Source organism: Rhopalosiphum maidis, chromosome 1 (assembly GCF_003676215.2).
Source record: "Rhopalosiphum maidis isolate BTI-1 chromosome 1, ASM367621v3, whole genome shotgun sequence".
Classification (NCBI taxonomy): Eukaryota; Metazoa; Arthropoda; class Insecta; order Hemiptera; family Aphididae; genus Rhopalosiphum; species Rhopalosiphum maidis.
The window spans coordinates 24,090,419-24,110,425 of NC_040877.1; the positions used below are offsets into that span (position 1 = coordinate 24,090,419).

The 20,007-nt window shown below is 30.8% G+C and overlaps 4 protein-coding genes across 5 annotated transcripts; 2 read left to right on the forward strand and 2 right to left on the reverse strand.

Moving 5' to 3' along the window:
• Nucleotides 1-1,426: 1,426 nt before the first annotated feature.
• LOC113549749 (protein bicaudal D) lies at nt 1,427-7,023 on the reverse strand. Of its 2 annotated transcripts, XM_026951207.1 has the most exons (12): nt 6,829-7,023; nt 6,566-6,759; nt 5,175-5,315; nt 4,859-5,083; nt 4,640-4,777; nt 3,786-3,885; nt 3,304-3,650; nt 3,044-3,214; nt 2,780-2,969; nt 2,494-2,715; nt 2,155-2,418; nt 1,792-2,066 (listed from the first exon to the last, which is right to left on the reverse strand). In XM_026951207.1, exons 2-12 carry the CDS (start codon nt 6,755-6,757, stop codon nt 1,792-1,794), a joined length of 2,265 nt encoding a protein of 754 aa, XP_026807008.1. In that variant the 5' UTR covers nt 6,758-6,759; nt 6,829-7,023. The 2 variants fall into 2 exon arrangements, with proteins under 2 accessions (XP_026807009.1, XP_026807008.1); XM_026951208.1 differs by lacking the exon at nt 6,829-7,023 and having other exon boundaries at nt 1,427-2,066; nt 6,566-6,757.
• Nucleotides 7,024-7,290: 267 nt separating this feature from the next.
• Nucleotides 7,291-12,016, forward strand: LOC113560446. Its single transcript, XM_026966324.1, has 5 exons — nt 7,291-7,333; nt 9,300-10,132; nt 10,211-11,140; nt 11,244-11,460; nt 11,757-12,016. The coding sequence occupies exons 1-5, from the start codon at nt 7,291-7,293 to the stop codon at nt 12,014-12,016; spliced, it is 2,283 nt and encodes a 760-aa protein (XP_026822125.1).
• Nucleotides 12,017-13,260: 1,244 nt separating this feature from the next.
• On the forward strand, nt 13,261-13,914 carry LOC113560455. Its single transcript, XM_026966335.1, has 2 exons — nt 13,261-13,341; nt 13,417-13,914. The coding sequence occupies exons 1-2, from the start codon at nt 13,261-13,263 to the stop codon at nt 13,912-13,914; spliced, it is 579 nt and encodes a 192-aa protein (XP_026822136.1).
• A 1,317-nt stretch (nt 13,915-15,231) lies between these two features.
• On the reverse strand, nt 15,232-18,076 carry LOC113560462 (ATP synthase subunit b, mitochondrial-like). The gene is made up of 4 exons (XM_026966346.1): nt 17,539-18,076; nt 15,754-15,917; nt 15,487-15,675; nt 15,232-15,423 (listed from the first exon to the last, which is right to left on the reverse strand). The coding sequence occupies exons 1-4, from the start codon at nt 18,074-18,076 to the stop codon at nt 15,247-15,249; spliced, it is 1,068 nt and encodes a 355-aa protein (XP_026822147.1). The 3' UTR covers nt 15,232-15,246.
• Nucleotides 18,077-20,007: the final 1,931 nt, after the last annotated feature.

Sequence of the window (20,007 nt, forward strand, 5' to 3'; positions counted from 1 at the left end):
AGGGTATCAGTTATCCAACAGTCTGATAGAAAATAAAGAAAAAACATTGAAGACATTTAAGAATGTATCATTTTATTATACATTTCAATGAATTTGTATGTAGTAAATAATAAAGATAAAATATAATATATTTATAACTGAAATTTTGTGAGTATATACAGAATGTATCAGGAGAATATGAAAATTTAAATGAGCAATTGTCAAATCCTTCAGATACACTATATATTGTCAAATAAAATTATTTAATTTTTTAAATACTTTAAATAAACCCCACCACCTCAATGAAAATGTAAATTATTCTGTCATCATTGTTCCCCTTAATTAGTTTAGTCGATCAAAACTCTACTGTATTATTTAACATAGTATAAACATAAATAGTATTGAATATAGACACATTAGATATAATATTATGTAAACAAATGATAGATTATCCCCCAAAATTATTTATTACTATGTATATTAATTAATGATATTTCACAACACTGTATTCCGTATGTTATTATGTATGGTTAAAATTATGAAGTAAATAAATATAAAATAAAAACACTTACAAATTTACAAATTTTACGATTCCCAAACACTAAACGTTCATCTAATAATAGAATATCCAAATTTGATTGGTCGATAAAATAACATAGATACACGTTGTCCCTACACCATTTAATTTTAATGTTAACGTTACATAATAATATTGAAACTTCAATTTTTTTTTTAAATTCAAATCAACGGATAGCAAAAAAAAAAATTTTAAGTAAGTACAACAGTAATAAACAAGTAAAAACAATTAAAAAAACATGATTATAACCCACAAAGTAGATTATCCTACATTCTTACAGGTAATTAAGTTTGGTAAGTACTTAAAAAGAAACATTATAATTCAATTTTACATTTAAGATATTATAACGTAAAATAATAAATTTAGATTCATAAAAAATATTGCAACATGTTTTGTTCTTTTTGAAATGGGTTATAGTATTACAAACAAATGAGTCTATAAAATGAATAAAATTTAAAAAAATAATAATAATAATTAAACATCTTAGAACTAGTTTGACAACAAAATAAAATACAAAAGTGTTTAATTGTATATTGCACATAAGAAACTGGCTGCCATAAATGAAAATAATTGTAAAAATGGAATAATAGTAAACTAGAATATAATAATAAATAAATAAATTTTAATTATTAGTATTAATGCGCAAAAATATTATGGCACCATTGTTTATTTTCATTGAGCTTGCAAGGAACAAAAGACAAACTAATATTTATGTGCTGTGAGTGGATAGTTTTTTTTGTTAAAATCGACAATATTAAGTGTTTCAAACAAAAATTAATAATACTAAAAATAATAATACTTGTAACACAAGAGAAAATACTTTTTTTTGAATAACAATATTAATAAATGAAATTTGTTAAAAAAAAGTCATTGAAAAAAACATGTCAATCAATAAATAAAACACTATAATCCAGTAATAATAATATTTAAAAAAAAAAAAGGTAATATTTAAGAAAATATTAAAAAATTAAACAGAGGTTACCAGAGAACCAAGTTAGGACGGCAATTCAATGCGTAATATTAACAACCGGATATTCAAAAACAGGACGGATATTGAAACCACGGTTATAAAGGGACTCAATATTAAATGTCAAGACTTAGTTTAAAAAATAAAAACTGTATAGAGGACGGTTTACACTTATTCTGATCAACCTTACCCATGAGAAGTGAGAAATATCACAATAATGTTGGTAGTTTTTTTTTCATATAAACAATAATACTAACAATATCATGTCTCACCAGTCTCGGCGTTGAGGCTGACTGTATCTTTTAGAGGTTTTTGACGGTGTTGAAGAATTGGGTGTGCCCATTGATCGTCGAACGTTTTTCATCTCTCGGTCCATTTCAATTTCCTCTAACCGTTGAGTTACCATTAATTTCTGTTGCACAGACAAACGCAACAATTGATTAAGTGTCTTTTTTTCTTCTTCAGCGGCTACCAATTGTCGCTGTAAATCATCCATGTGAGTCACTTGTTCTTCACACCGTGCAGCAAACATGGCTCTCAAACCTGCAAACAATAAATGAATAAGCTCACATGTATTGTAAAAAGAACTTATCATAGATTAAATATTTAAGTTTAAAGTCCAAGTATTTACTTGAGAACGTAGCAGCATCTTCTTTGAGTGTACGCAACTCATTACGTAGCTTGGTCATGGTTTCTGTAACAACCATTTTCTCGTTGTCGTACTTGGATTTCAAATTATTCAATGCTACCTCAGCAGTATTTTTGTTTGTCTTTAGAACCATGCGTAAAGATGATATTTGTTCTCGCTTTGTTGCTAAGAGAGACTGTAATTTCATTACTTGTTCTCGGAGATCAGACAATTCATCATTATTGTCCAATATTAAACTTTTTTGACCTATAAAAGAATTATTTAACACATTAATAACTCAATGATTGGTAATAAATTATTATTAAAAATATTTTCAATTACCATCAATATTCTCTCGATTAACCGCTTTAGCATTATCTATTGATGTGTTTACAGATTCTTTAAGCACTTTGATTTGATCAAGTACGTTTCTCAGACTTTTTGCTACAAATGATGCTTCAGTGAGACTTTCTAATTCTTTTATGAATACATCAGACTTGAGTCGCGTTCGTAATACATCAAGGCGGGGATCATTTTCTTCTGTTTCTTTTGTTGATTTTATGACTAAAATAAAAAGGATTGCATATTATTTTATCTATCTGAATATTAAGAAATAAAAGTAATATACCAATAGTATTTAATGTTATAGATTTTCCATTCAACACAGACATTTGGAGAGCAAGTTGAGCTAATTCGTCAGTGATGACTACAAGGTCATTTTGTGCATTATCTAAAGAAGCACTAGCATCTGTAGCCAATTCTCCCAACAAGCGAACATTTGACTCAAGTTCCATTGTCTTTTGTTCTCTATCTATTAACTAAAAAATGTAAGCAAATATAAATATTATGAAAAAATATTGTAGCATAATTTAAAAAAATCAGTTAAAAGTACTTTATTTTTGAGCATGATTAATTCATCTTTTAATGATAAGGTTTCTTCAGATGAATTTAACTGTCGTTCAAGTTCTTCTAAATCACCGTGAAGCTGGTCAATTTCTTTGGATGCTAAACTAAACCATTGTTGATAATACTCTAAAGTTGCATTTGATTTTCCATCTTCTGTCTAATCATTTGAATATCATAATAAAATAATCAACCAAGTGATTGAAAAGTTTATCTAAATTAACAATTGTAATATAAAAATAATCATACCTTATGGTCAGAAACTACTTTACTAGTTTGAGTACCAAGATGTTCCAAAGATCTTATATGTGATCCAAGTTTATATATTCGAGATGCTAAATTTTCCAAATCTGTTTTACATTTATCAGATGCTGATTGAGACTCTTTAAGATTTTGTGTCAATAAACTCTTCTCGTTCTCTACTTGTTCCAACTGTTTCTCTAATTTCTTCAATTCATTGAGATGTATTTCACTAAACAAATCATGTTTGCCACATTCTGGTAATTCCATAGTTGAGCCAATATCGTTTTCAAGTTTACGTAACACAGGCAAATCATCTTCATCATCACTACCAACATTTTGGTCACCGCCCATACCTTACAATAATTTACAGTATAAATACAAATACTTTTGAGCACTATGAAACATATTGTTGAATTCAAATCATTATGATTTCCAAATATACAAAAAAAAATTGAAGATTCTAAAAATATTTGCAGATACATACATACCTCTTATGCTAAAAGCCAAATTACTGAGATTGTAAACCGATTCATTGTTGATACGTTGATCAAGTTCTTTCTTCAACGCATATTTAGCTTCGCGTTCACCCTATAACCAATTTCAAGTTGTTTATTCAAATAAAATCATAATCTATATCTAGTGGTCAAAATGGCTCAAAATAATTGGAGGGATGTCTTACAATTCTGATTTATTCATTTTATTATAACATTCTTCACAAATATTTTTTTTTTTATAAATTTAGCAATTGTTCGACTCACACATGATATACCACACACATCCACTTATTAATTATCAACAAAACAATGTCAGAAATTACATTTAAATATTTCAGCATAAATCTATGTCCCTACTTATTATCATTAATTTTGTTATTGTTCTGTGATATTTTATTTTATTTTTATTTGTAAAAACATATATTTTTACATTTTAAACGCTAATCCGCTTTAGTTTAAATATATTTATTAATTATATTATATTATTGTCTTTCAACAAGGCTATAGATAATATAATGGAGAAACAACCTATACTAAACAACACTATAAGCTGAGCTGAAATATGTTATAAAACAATTATTTTCACCATAAAAATTAAAAATGTATATAGTTCCAATACAATACTATTTATTTAAATTTTAAATGAAATAATTTTAAAAATATAAATGTTAATATGTTTTTTATTTAAAAAAAAACAAATCTTAAGAGGGATGTGTTATTCTAGACAAAATAAGTAAAGGGATGAAAAATCTAATTTTAAAAAAATAGAGGAATGTCATCCCTCCATATCCCCCCACTTCGAGCACTATATCTACATATAAACAATACATATTAAATTATTAATATACTTGTAATGATTGCAAAGCTTCTTCCATTTGTTTTTCAGCAATTTTTTTTAACTTTGCTAACTCATCAACTTGTAAGTACAACAACTCCACATTTTCTTGCAGTCTACGTATTTCATGTTTAGCTCCTTCAAATTCAACCTATTATAAAAATTTTTTTTAATCAAATTAATAATGTTATATTAAATATTAATCATTAAGTACTCTTATATTAATATTAACCTGAGAAGATTTCAAATGAGCAATTTGTTTTTGTAAGGTGATATTTTCTTCCTCTAATTCTGAATAATCAGAGAGTAAATGAGTTTCACGAGATTTGACTTCACGTAGTTCTGCGCGAAGCTGCTTAGACTCATGATTAGATTCATTACTCAACCTTGATAAATCATTATTTTCTTGGATGGCTCGATCACGTTCAATGCGAACACGTTCCAACTCTTGTCGTAACTATTATTAAATGTTAATCAATTGAATTATTAGTATCAATCACAATTTATGATTTATGAAAAATAATAAAATTGTTCATTGTTACACTCACCAATTTAGTATCATTTTCAAGCTCTATGATTGTGGTATTTAATGACGATTCTAATGCTGCTGTTTCATATAACAGTGACTCTTCTTGTTCAATACCAGATTTGGTGGTTACTTTATGAGAGGTTTGAAATTTGGTCAAAGCCTAAAATTAAAAACAAATCAATAAACTATGCAAATTGAATATTAACAATTAAAGTTTGAAACCTTGTTTGAAATAACTTTGGAATTTGACTAAATAAATGTATAAATAAGTATAAAAATAGAATAATCCATAAAATAGAGTAAAAATTAAAAATAGGCATTCAAGTAATCATAAGTAAATTTTATTAACTCATTTTGAAAAAAATAAAAAAAATGTCTTAAAAATAATATTATCAAGATAATTAAAATTATCAAAGTGAATTCAATTAATTAAATACCAACATTATTTAACAGAAAATACTTTATTCATTTTTTAATATAAATAAAAAGGGTACTTATCGGTTATGCAATTACCTTTCCATGCGACGTAATTTTAAAAAAAAACGAATTTAAAATTATTAAAGCTATTATAAAAACTAGGAATAAAATTCAAAATTAGAAATTAATAATTAACTTGAGGAGGAAAATGTTTAGCCATGTAATTTAAAATGCCTACAAATGAATTATCATGCTTTTGACACCACATAAATTATACCAAATACCACAAATAAAATAAAATATTTGTAAGAATTTAAATTGCATGGCTAAACATTTTCCTCTTTGACTTAATTATTAATTTATTTTTATTAAATTATGCAGCGTAAAGAAAAGTATTCGCGATAACCGATAAGTACCTACCATAAAAAGAAATCTAAAATTATTAATATTAATATATAAAATTAAAATTGGGATTAAAACTATTTAACCAATTATAATTGAAGCTAAAAATTTAAAAATTGATTTAAATGAAACAATGAATTAAATAGATTATCTAAATATTTATTTAAGATAGTTTTTGTGGATTGGAACATGTCAATAATATTTTGTACTAATTTGAGCTATAGAAATGATTCAAATGTCAACTATGTATGTACAATTGTTTGTTTTAATAAAATTTATTATTGAAAAGCAAAAGTAGTAAGGGCAGATAAAATAAATAGAAACAAAATAAAATGAATAAAGATACCTCCTACTTTTAAACAGTTAAAGTTACAGTTGGTTTAAACTAATTTAATATAAATTAAATATTTAGACATAATAAATTCTATATCATTATTACTCAATTTATTAATAAAAAAAGACTCGTATTTATCAATATTGACCTTCAATTATTATAAACAAACTAATGTCCAGACACCTATATAATTATGGTATTTTAATATAAAATATAGTTAATATCTAATATTCCTTTTATACAATGTACAATATTACCTCTTGAGTGATTTCTAATTCTTGTCTCACATTCTCATATAAATTCTCTAGCTCTTCATAACGTTTTGTTAATGATTGTTTTTCTTCCAGTAAACTTAGTCCATAAGTGGCCGATTGAACTTTTTCTGTATGAGCTTGATCAAGCTCACGTGTAAGCCGATTTATCTCTTGCTGTAAGTTGGCCACGTCCATGTCTTTAGGGCAAAATAAAAAAAAAATAAAAACTAATTAACAACAAAAATTTAAGTACAAGTACAACATACTTTTCGTCCTCTTAACTGTTACACGATCTTCAATCAGAATTTCATAATATACAGTTTAAATACCTACAAAATAGGTTCTATTTAACTAGTACCTAATAAACAAAGCAATAAAAATTTAACTTTAGTAAAGTAAAACACGAATCAATTTTAATAAATTATGACATTTTATATAATTATTAAAGTACTAAACGATTATGAGACGATTATGTTTTTTTCAACATAATATCTATTATCACTATTATCAGTCAAATACTCGATACATTCCAAACGTGGTACAGGTAAAATGAAAATATCTAAGAGGTTATAAAAGCTCGTGAGTGTGATCTTCGCGGATACTGAGACCAGAGTACTACTCGTGTTATCCGACCAATTATAAAAAAAAAACTGTATACACATGATTATTTGATAAAACCTTGACATTAAAGAAAGAACACCGAACACAGCCGGGCGAAGCGAAAAAACATGGTCCGGAATAATCGCATTCCGCCAGAATGTCCATCGGAGTGTAACGATGGCGTTTTTACATGTACAGCATAGGGAATTTATTAGTTTTTTTATATTATATTCGAAATGGTATAACTTATCAATAATTACTATAGAACGTTTTTTTAAGAACAAATTGTTCACGATGGAATACATGCGTTTCCAATAATATGCGACTTCTAGAAAAAAAGATATAGTTATTTTAAAAAATACATTCGAATTTTTTATACATAATATATCTAAATCGATATATCTCTGTGATAATATCGCAATGTAACATCAATGACGATTCACCAAATACTATATATTTATTGTATTTGCTCATTGCTGTCACTGCTTACTAATTACGATTGTATGTCTGGCGACTGCAAAATAAGCTAAACAGCTAAAGTCTCAAGTGCTCAATTAATGTCCATTTGTGATATATCCATAATCCATTCGGAGTATATAATATATTCTGAGTAAGTATATTTATCATGAACAAATAACATTTTATAATTTATTCAGTCATAATACTTACACTTATTTCTGAGTAGGTAGTAGATACTTATGAAGTCGTAAGAATCCTGTAAATCGTAAATTAAATCTAATACATATCACAGCTAAGTTAAATATATAATAAAATATAATATATTATGTATTATTATAAATTTTATGCTTCAATAAAATAGAAAAATACTAAAAATATTGTTTTAATGCCATAAGAAGAAAATAACTTACTTATAACACTAAATACTTCCATAATTAATGATATATTTTATATATTGATGTATTAATGAAGTATTATATTAAGAAGTGGCTTAACTATAATAATAATTTACTCTGATATTATCAATAAACAAATAATATGTTCAATAAATAATTGATATATGTTTGTGAAATAATTTAATACAGCTATTATTATTACTATTATGTAATTTAACTGTTTAATTTTTTTTAAATGAGCTTATAAAAATATTTAAATTAATTTAGCTGACTTTCGATGAAGTCTGGTTTTTTCTTTTTTAGAGTTTTCAATTGAATTGTTACGATAGCAAATGAAATGTATCCTCGTGACTAAAAAAAAATTTATATCTGATGTTAATCCATGTTTATGTTGCATATTACTACATCCAACTAATTGTGCTGATCCAATCTCTTCAAATGTATTAACTAAATTAAAACAAAAGGATCGTACTTTGGGCGCCTTAAACATTGTTTTTTTTTATTATTCCTTGCCATTTATTTATTTTAATATGGGATTTGTAGTCTTCTCGACATCCAGGGACAAAACAGTTTCTGGACGTCATATTATATAATATAATAAACATTATGTAATTACTAATAAATTATACTAGTAGGTTCTCTATTAACAGTATTAACTAATTATAATTCATAATCATGTAAACTATATAATATAATAATTATTGTACATAATATTTTACATTTATTGTTATGAGTCGTGATAAAACGCGATCATTGATATTATATTGCGATATTATCACAGAGATATATCGATTTAGATATATTATGTATAAAAAATTCGAATGTATTTTTAAAACAACTATATCTTTTTTTCTAGAAGTCGTATATTATTGAAAACACATGTATTCGATCGAGAACAATTTGTTCTTAATAAAACGTTCTATAGTAATTATTCATAAGTTACAGCATTTCAAATATAATATTAAAAAAACAATAAATTCCCTATGCTGTACATGTAAAAACGCCATCGTTACACTCCGATGGGCATTCTGGCAGAATGCGATAATTCCGGACCACTTTGATATGCACAGTTCGGCGTCCTTTCTCTAATGTTCATGGATAAAACTTTGTTATTATCATATCTTATCATATACCTTAATATCAGTTTATTAACCATCTTATATTTTAAGATTATGTTAACACAAACCGTTCATCAAACGGAAACCGCCGTGGGCCCCCTAAGTCATTACTTGATGGCACAAACAAACATCTAAGAGCACTATCAGTATTACATTAACCAGTAGACAAGTGGGACGCTATCATCATCGGTATAGTTGCGACACGTTTGCCAACAGAAGTAAGAAGATGTTGGGAAGTCAAGTCTGCTTCTTATCCTGAAATACTTACATGGACAAAACTTAAGCGATTTATCAAGAATCGATTACAAGCATTGAATATGTTACAATATAAACCAAGCACTGTAAGTAATGTAATTAATGCTGGTAAGAAAAAACAGTTTGTTAGAACCACAGCGCATTTGGCGACTGATAGTCAAACCAACAATCAGTGTTTAATATATATGCAGAACCACATCATTTACAAGTGCAATACGTTTATGAAATCAAAACCCAGTGAACGATTGAATTTAGCTAAAAGGGCAAAATTATGTTTTAATTGTTTGCGCACAACACATGGTACGAATCAGTGCACAAATGAAAAGACTTGTAAAAATTGTGGTTTAAAACACCATACACTATTACATTTGAACATAAGAAAGGTCAGTACACCAGAGGGTGAAAATACTTCAAGTGACCAGGTGAAGGAGCATGGTTTTCAAAGTACGATGTCTCATCTAGAAGCGGTATACCCTACCACATCTCAGAACGTCATACTATCAACAGTATTAGTACATGTGAGTGCCAAGAATGGCCGAACAGTGTTATGCCGAGCACTACTAGATTCTGGATCACAATTGCATTTTGTAACATCGTCTTTGATAACAGAACTAGGTATTAACAGAATGAAAACACGTGTAATCGTCAACGGTATCTCTTCAGCAGAGACAACTGTTACCGAGATGGCCGAGTTCACGGTGACGTCATGCTTAAACCATAAGCAGTATAAAATCACTGGCTTGGTAACACCACGTATTACTGTTGACTTACCTGTCGAAAAACTAGACACATCAAACTGACATCATTTACAAGGCATACAGTTGGCCGACCCTACATTCCATTTACCAGGAAAAATTGACATGCTCATAGGATCTGAACTCTTTTATGACATTTTACAAGATGGCAAACATGTTGGACCAAAGGGTACTCCAATATTACAAAATTCAAGGTTTGGTTGGATCGTGGCGGGTTGCAGTAACAACATCATAAAAAATGATCTCGCACATATCACTACAAATGTCATCGTCTGTTGTACCACGTATCAGCAACTTGAGAAACAAATTGAAAATTTCTGGAATATTGAAGAAGTGCCTAGAGTGACAATTATGTCAAAGGAAGATCAACTCTGTGAAGACCACTTTCTTAAAACATTTAAACGAAATGAAAAAGGACGTTATGTTGTTCGATTGCCGTTTAAGGAGACTCCACATTCAGTGAACAGTTCATATGAAGTCGCTGTACGAAGACTCGCTCAGGTGGAGAGGTCTCTTCTTCGAAATCCATCTGTGTACAACCAGTATCGTGAGTTCATGTTTGACTATCTTCAACAGAACCATATAGAACTTGTGCAACCCACTGAAGACAGTCCAGTCATCTTTCTACCTCATCATCATGTTTCCCGTCCATCAAGCATCACTACCAAATTGAGAGTTGTGTTTGATGGATCTGCTCTTATCTGTAATGGAAAATCATTAAACGATATGTTACATCGAGGTCATAAGCTACAACGAGACATAGTAAGAATTCTTACTAGATTTCGAATGCATAAATATTTTTACACTGCTGACATACGTCAAATGTTTCAACAAATTAATATACACTCCGATGATCAATGTTATCAAGGCATTGTGTGGCTAAATCACCCATCAGAACCAGTAAAACAGTTCAAGCTGAAAACTGTCACCTATGGTTTAATAACTTCACCGTTTCATGCTCTTCGCACACTGGCTCAACTCGCTGTTGATGAACAAGTAGATTATCCAGAAGGATCCATAATACTTAAGAATGACTTCTAGGTTGATGAAGTTATATCAGGATGTAACGAAATCAATGATGCTAAAAGCCCAAATATAGCAGTTGATTGATCTTCGACAAGGTGGGTTTGATTTGAGAAAGTGGGCCAGTAATACACCAACTCTTTTAGAACACATTCCAGTTGAATACCAAACGTTGCAAATTTTAATACCTGATCAAAACAGTGTATCTGTGTTGGGAATTTCATGGAACACTACAAGAGATACCTTTTCATTTAAAGTAGAACCTATACCATGTTTGGAACGCATTACTAAACGTGAGTTATTAGGTGAAATTGCACGCACTTATGACCCATGTGAATGGCTAGCGCCACTCATAATAGTCCCCAAGACTCATGCAGCAACTGTGGCAGACTGATACCGAGTGGGATGATCCTGTGCTAAACCAACTACTGATGTACAACTGATGCACTCATTGATGGAATCACTCCAATTACAAACTGATACAATAACAATGTAGATAGACCCACGGTCACACTACAGTGAATTCAAGGTGACGCCAACAAATTGACCATTTTTGTATCAAATCGAGTGAGTCAAATACAGTCATTAGTTCCAAGAGCTGAATGGCGACATATACGTTCTGCAGACAACCCTGCTGACCTGGCGTCCAGAGAAGCTTCAGATGATCAGCTCATAAATAACCATTTGTGGTGGCATGGACCCAGCTGGCTATCTGAAAAGGATAAATGGCCAGATGTAAATTTAAAAACTACAACGGTTTCAGATACAACTGAAGAGTTAAGAGCCCATAGGCGCGCTGGGTTCGTTGTTACTATGGGCCAAATGTTTTATACAGTCGTTATGGTGTAGCAAACTTAGGTGGGATGATCCTATGTCTGACGATTTACTATGTACATCGCGGCAATTTTGTTTGGAGTTATCGGATATATTTGATTTATCTATCTTTCGTTACATTTTCATTGTATGTCACCAAGATATACAGTTGTTGGGATTCGCAGACGCATCAACCAAAGGCTACGCGGCCACCGTATATCTTTGTAGTGTTGACGTCGCGGGAACCATATCAGTCAAATTTATTACATGTAAAACGAAAGTTGCTCCTTTGAAGAACGTCGGTGCCGACAATTCACTCTCGATACCCCGTCTAGAACTGTGTGGGGCGTTACTTTTAGCTCAGACACTCCATTATGTCCACTCCGTTTTGTCGTCAGAGATACTCATAACTCGTCGCGCTTGGACCGACTCATGTATCGTGTTGTCATGGTTGACGTCGGATCAGAAATATTTCAAGATCTTTATCACTAATCGAGTCACAAAGGTCCACCAGCTTTTACCTGATTGCGAGTAGTGGAGTCACGTACCGACTGCCGAAAATCCTGTGGATCCTGCTTCGCACGGACTGCTACCTAAGGCCACGATGTGTTCAGACATCTACTAGAATGGCCCAGAGTTTTTGCGACATCCAGTTGAACAATTGCCTACGTCCAAGTTCACACCATTGAGTCCTCACCAATTGCCTGAGACTAGGCCTAACGTCTCTTCGGTCTTAGTTACCAATGTTTCGACATTGTCACTTGAGTTGTTTGATCGTTTTTCATCGCTTTCCAGATTGCAACGTGTCTTGTCATTCGTTTTTCGTTATCTGGACCGCTTACGCCGACAACCTATTCGTTCGGGTCCACTAACGTTATCAGAACGTGAGTCTGCGTTACTCGTTGTTGTACGAAAAACAACAATTCCATTTTTCTATATTACTTAAAACGTTAAAGAACCAGTCAACAATAACGCCGCCGTTGCTAGCCCAACTAGCGCCCTACGTCGACGAGACGTAGATCTTAAGAGTTAGAGGTCGTCTACGTTATTCATCTATTCCCCATCACACGAAACATCCGATTCTACTGCCACGATCTTCACATCTCACGACGTTGTTAATCCAACATAACCATTTATCATACCTTCACGGGGGACCGAAATTGATATTGTCAATGTTAAATCGGAGGTTTTGGATTATTTCCGATCGTGCTGCCGTGCGCTGTATTATTTTTGCTTACGTGCCATGCACACGTCACAAAGCAGTACGTGTTCAACCAATCATGACTGACTTGCCATCATACCGAGTTCAGCCTCATCGACCTTTCTCTCATGTTGGTATGGACTATGGAGGTCCTTTTCTTGTAAAAGAGCATAAACGTCGTAACGCTCAACCGACTTAAGTCTATTTGGCATTATTCATATGTATGTCCGTCAAGGCGGTTCATCTTGAAGCCGTCACCGACTTGAGCACTGATGCTTTCCTCGCTGCCTTGGACCGTTTTGTTGCTCGACGTGGAATTCCGACCAATATATACTCTGACTGTGGTACGAACTACATGGGTGCTGCGTGTCAACTCAAACTTTTATTTCGAAACGCCAAGGAGCAGGACCGCATCTCCTCACATCTGGATTGTACATGGCATTTTAATCCACCTGCCACGTCACACTTCGGTGGTATTTGGAAGGCTGGTATTAAGAGTGTCAAAGGCCATCTCAAGCACGCTATCGGTCAGCAACTATTAACGCATGAAGAATTTCAAACATTGGTCACCCGCATCGAGGGTATCTTCAATTCTCGACCAATCACGCCGAAATCATCTGACCCGAATGATTTAAGTGCTCTAACTCCGGGACACTTCCTAATAGGAGAACCCATCCACGCAATACCACAGCCTGATACCACTGACGTCAAGATCAACAAGTTGAATCGATGACAACTTATACGTCAATGTCACCAGTCATATTTGAAGCAATAGTCTCGAGAGTACCTGTCGTCGCTGCAAAGCTGTTCAAAGTGGTACAAGTCATCTCCAAATATGAAAATTAACGACATGGTCATTGTAGAGGCTCCTTCTCGGCCACCAACAGAATGGCGCCTAGGTCGTATAGTGGAGGTCCATCCGGGTTCTGACGGTGTTGTGCGTGTCGTGTCTATACGAACGCAGGACGGCGTCTACAAGCGCCCGGTTGTAAAGCTCGTGCGATTATCGGTCGAACTCTAAAGGCAATCCAACCCAATGTATATCTATTATTTAATATTTTATTCCTGTGAAATAATCACACCCTTTTTTATTATGTTATTTAACGTTCAATTTTTATTATTATTTTTCTTTATTGATCGGGTTGAGTGCTAGGTACCTACCCTAAATGTTTTTTTATGTTAATTTGTACTTGGTACAATCCAATTTGTTTATAATTTTATACCTTGTAATATGTACGACCTGTTAGTCTTCGAAATCAACTTCTCCATTATGTGATTCTTGGAAGACAGCTGCGTTTTCCAACGCGGGAGGAAACGTTGGATGCACATTTTAATATTTTAATTTGGTGCGACGATAAGTCCTGCGTCGTAACATTGCCACCCTGACGATGTACAGCTCCGTGTAAACTTTGTCCTTCCGGAGGGGAACCGTACCGCCGCGGTCTAGCCGATGACCGCCGATGCTGCCGCCCCCACCGTCGTGTCCTTTGTCTTTACCGTCCGTCCAGCGGAGCAGTCCCCGTTTTTTTGGTTCGTCGTCGCAAAACCGCTTCGTGCCATCGCCATATTCCGCCCTTGGTGTACGCGCATCCGAGCTCTCGCGCTCATCGTCGTGGCGCACACATCCCGTGTCCACGATCTATTATTTTCATTTTGTTCAACATCGATCTTGTAGTTAAATACTTTTATTTGAATCAACCTTAATATTATACAGTCCACTCTTCTCATCCTACAGGGTTATCGACAATCGACGTAAGTATTCACGTACGATGGGTTGCGTGTAGGCCGTCGTCGTTGCGCGCGCGCACACACACACATACACACGTACACTCGTCCGCCGGCTTCTTGTGCTGCCTCTCGCACATAATGTAATAATTAGAGAACATAAATCATTATTAATTTGAGAATTGAGTAAAAATAGTAATAATACCATATACATAATAATTGTTTCTTATCTCATATAAATAGCATGAAATCTACTGTTAAAAGAGTATATTAAAGAATACAATTAAATTTATTTACCATTAAACAATATTCTAAAAATTAGCACTAACTGATATTACATTTATGCTTTTGCAGCTAAAGCTTGTAAATCGACCATGCACTTTTTAAAACTTTGCTTTTCTTGTTCATTTGTTAAAGACTTAAGAACATTTTCAATGATCCAGTTAACCATGTGTCTTTGTTGTACAGAACGTGTCAAGATAGCCAAATCCAGTTGATAATCCAAACGCCTTTTTACCTTTAAATAAATGAAAATATTATAGATAATTTAAAATACTTTTAAACTATTAAAAAATAGTACTTGGTTGTAAACTTGAAGAGCTCGTTCACGGTAAATAGCTTCTAACTGAATAGCTACGTTCTCCCTCTTTGCTTGAATTACATGTTGTTGAGCTTCAGTTCTCCATGTTTCTGTTTTTTGGTTTTCAATGTTTTCTTTTAAACCATCAATTTCACCTTGACGTCTAGCATTACACGATGCTTCATATTCCTAAATAAAATAAAATAATAAATTATTTAGTTATTAACTTTTAACAATTTAATATAAATAATTACAATAAATACATACATCAATCTCTTTATCAAGGAAATTAGCTAAAGGTGTTCCAAATTTTTTCCATCCAATGTAAAACAAACCAACAGTAGCCAATACATAAGGGAATTCATGTTCAACTACCCAAATTTCTTTACTCAATAAATAAGTTGTAACACCAGCAGCAAGAACATATGGACCTAAAAACAAATTTTGTTTTCATCAAAACATATTATAATATAATAATTATTAAAAGTTATTGCATAAACAATTATAAAATAAAAAGTAATTAAAAATAATAATTAATTAATAAGTTATAAAATATAATATATTCTTTTATTGCAGAATACATAATATATATTAAGAGGACACCATACTCGGATACATTGTCTCCATCTTATAAACGTACTACATAACAAATTTTTTTTCACAAAAATCAATTTAGTGTAATTAGCTTAAATATTAAAACGAAATGATCTATTATTAAACTTAAAAGTGAGAAAATTATCTGTATTCTTTTATCGAGTTTTTACAATATTTTAATTTTTAAGTGAATTATGAACATTTTTAAATATAAATTATTTTATACTCATAACTTGCTTAAAAATTAAAATACTATAAAAAGCCGACTAGAGAACACAGATAAAGATAATATTATTATCTTTACGTATCATAATAGGTCATTTCATTCTAATAATTAGCTAAATACTCAAAAGTGATTCTATTGAATAAAATTAGATTTTTGTAAAACAACACATACGAGTGTGGTGACCTATCCTAATAATAATTTTTGCTTCATTTAGAAAATCATATTATCAATATCAATTTTAGATTTATAATAATCAATTTGCCTGTATAATTACATTCAGTCAAATGCTATGAACATGTTAATGATAATGATGAATTAGTAACAGGTAATAATTTAGATTTACTATAATTATTAAATATTATTTTAAAATACCTTTAGAGATTAACTATATTGTCTATATTGTAATTACTGCTAATCACAAGAATCTTTTTCACAAGTTTTGTAGTATTTAAAAAAACTGCTAAACACCTACTAGCTACTGTATAGCCAAGCGGTTAGCTATATGGCCTATAAAGTCATTTTTTTTTTTTTGGTACTTGTTATCGGTTCGCCAGAATGCCGTAAAAAATGTATTAATTTCCTTAAATAGATCATCTATCACAAGTATGTACATTGAGAACGCCACACCCGGATATGTTGTCTTCATCTTACAAACGTATACATGGCAAATTTTCATTCAATAGGATCAATTTGAACGATTATCTTAAATATTTGAGTGAAATGGCCTATTCTCAAACATCTGTGTTCTCTTGTCAGTTTTTTATTTCAATTTTAAAATGAGTTATAAATTTATAATAAATATATAAAATATTACACTTCAAAAATTTTCTTAACTTGCTTAAAAGTTAAAATATACGACACTGTCTAGCGAAAATAGATAGTATTTATACCTTGAACTAAGCAATAGGTAACATAAAAGCTAAAAGCTAACATAGCTAATAATACAAATTTACTAGGCAAATAAAACATAAATGGGAATAACTGTAACATTCTCTTTAAGTAAAAGAAGTTATTTTATAAGCTATATATGTTACTTTTTATTCAGTTGATTTACAATTAAAATAGGGGGTTACATAAAGTATAATAAGCAAATAAAGCTACCAGGTATAATAAGTAAAAAAAAAAATATTAGAAATTTTGAAATATTTATTTGATTAGTTTGAATGTATACAGGAAAAATAGTATAGGAAAAACTGTACATCATCCAATAGGGAAACAATTTATATATTTACCTGTGACTCCAGTCTTTTTGTAAAATACTTCAAAACACTCTTCGGGCACGAACAAATACCTAGTTTTGGCAGGTTCTTCTAACCTCACCATTCTGGGAAAATTCACAAGATCACGTTCGGGTCCGTCGTATGGATTTGATTGAGTTTGGCCATTGGGTTTTGGGAACCCTGGTACAATGATTGATTCATTAGTGGTAGCGACCGCCGGTTTGGTTTGTGTGGTGCGTTTTGAAATAGGATGTGTAAGATCAGGTGTAGCCATTTGAACAGTAGCATCTTGCATTGCCACACGATCAGACCTTAATTTTAAGTAAGATACACCACGCTCGATATCTTGATTAACAGGATCATCCGAGTGAGAATGTAGCATTTTTTCTGTCAAAGACAATGGATGTCCTAATCTACCGTCAATAATTTTGATACGCTTCTCGAGGGTTTCGTATGGCAGGAGCTTGGTGTCAAACTTACTCATAGCTATTTTGCGTGCACCAATTATGGTCTGGATTACACCGGATACCAGTTTGATGCACGATACCATAGTGTCAAATTCGTCGACTGTTTGCAAGCTGAACTGATGATGAATGGAAAATGGATTGGTCTTTGAACGGAAAATATGATCGGTCGATTGCCGCGTAACAATTTATAAACAAAACAATAATATGAATAAATAATAATACTGATTGTCCGATGCAGTCAGAACGGTTTTTGATAAATTTGGAGGACAGAGTACCACGAGCGAACGGATACCTTGTCACTACTCAGAGATACAAAAAACAAGAACAGAAATATGAAAAGAACAGAATATGTTATTCGACGTATTCTTTGTTATACTAAGACTGTAATAATAAACTATGTGACCGAAACGAATATTATTATTACTGTGTATTTTAACAACATAAATATTATAGTAACTTGTCAATATTAGTAGCCAGCAGCAATAAATGTTTATAGTTTATACATCGAAAATACATTTTAATTAAAATATTAAAAAATAATAAATTAAGAATAAGTTATGAAATCTCACTCTGCGAACATTCTAAATCCTCGGTTTCTAAATGTATTTTAATAAAATAGAATAAACTGGAGTAATTCCGTTTTCAATTTAAAAAGATTTTGCAGCTAACATTTATATTTTAATACCTATTTTTTAATATTGACTTGTATGAATTTGTAATAAATACCTACTCATATTTTATTATTTTTCAGTAACATTGATATATTAATGTGTCTAAACTTATGTTTAGAAATCTAAAACGGCGATTCCATGACGTAGGAATTAAATAGATTAATTTTTCTTGTTTATGTAAAAACTAAAAACTAGCTGTTTCGTCACGACGTTGTCCGTGTTTTAAGTGTTGCCAGTATTTCAATACGCATGGATCGTATGGAGGCTTCAAAAATATCGCACTATAATATACAGAACGATCGTATAATAAAAAAAGGTCGGACCTTCGGTCTTCGCCAAAGATTACAGACTTTTATTTTACATTCCTCGCCATATTCACTTATTAAATTTGTTGTACAATAATTTAATGAAAACACTATTCCTATTTATCATAGATAATAAGATTTTTTTTCAGCTATGGTTTGAAATCAACCAATGTAGGTACGTCTATTACATATTATATAGAAATTTGTGTTATCGTAACAAACCATTTTTTTAATAAAATCAAAATTCATAATATTGAAATATGAAATATTAATATGAAATAATACAATATTGGGTTTATAATGCCATATTTAGAAATAAATACGTAAAACAACATTTCAACTAAAAGCACTTTATTATTAAATATAATAAAATATGTTTAATTTAATTACACTCATAATGTTATAAATACATATAATAATAATAACAACAACAACAACAACAACAAATATAATATTAAGATTTCACTGTTAACAAAAAAAACTTCAAATGTAATAGGTAATAAAAAAAATAGATAACAAATTATTTAGGTACTTTCCTTTAATGTTTAAAAGTAAAAATTTCAAATATTTCTAAAAGTCACATAATAACAATATTATAATAAATCAAAAAAAAAATTAGTAAAATATATATTTGTTATATAGGTAACAGATTAGATAGGATCCAACCAAGAATTTTTAACAATATCTCAAAATATATCATAATAATGAATGCTACAAAATAATATTACACATTAGTAAAAACAAAATCATCATCACCATTATCATCATTTTTGTCATTGTTTGCACTGTCATATAAATTACTAGTAGTCATTAAATTATACATTTTAATAGAAGGTTCAAATTCATGACAAGATATTTCTTGCATACATTGACATGCATTAAGACCATTGAATGACGGTGCTTGTAAGCGGTTACGTTGTTTTGTTTTGATGAGATTAAATTTTGAAAAAATGCGTTTTCATGAGACGTTAGATTGTGATAAAGCTAGTATAGTAAGTATAAAGTCAGATATAATCTTAAATGGGTACTCATCATCTC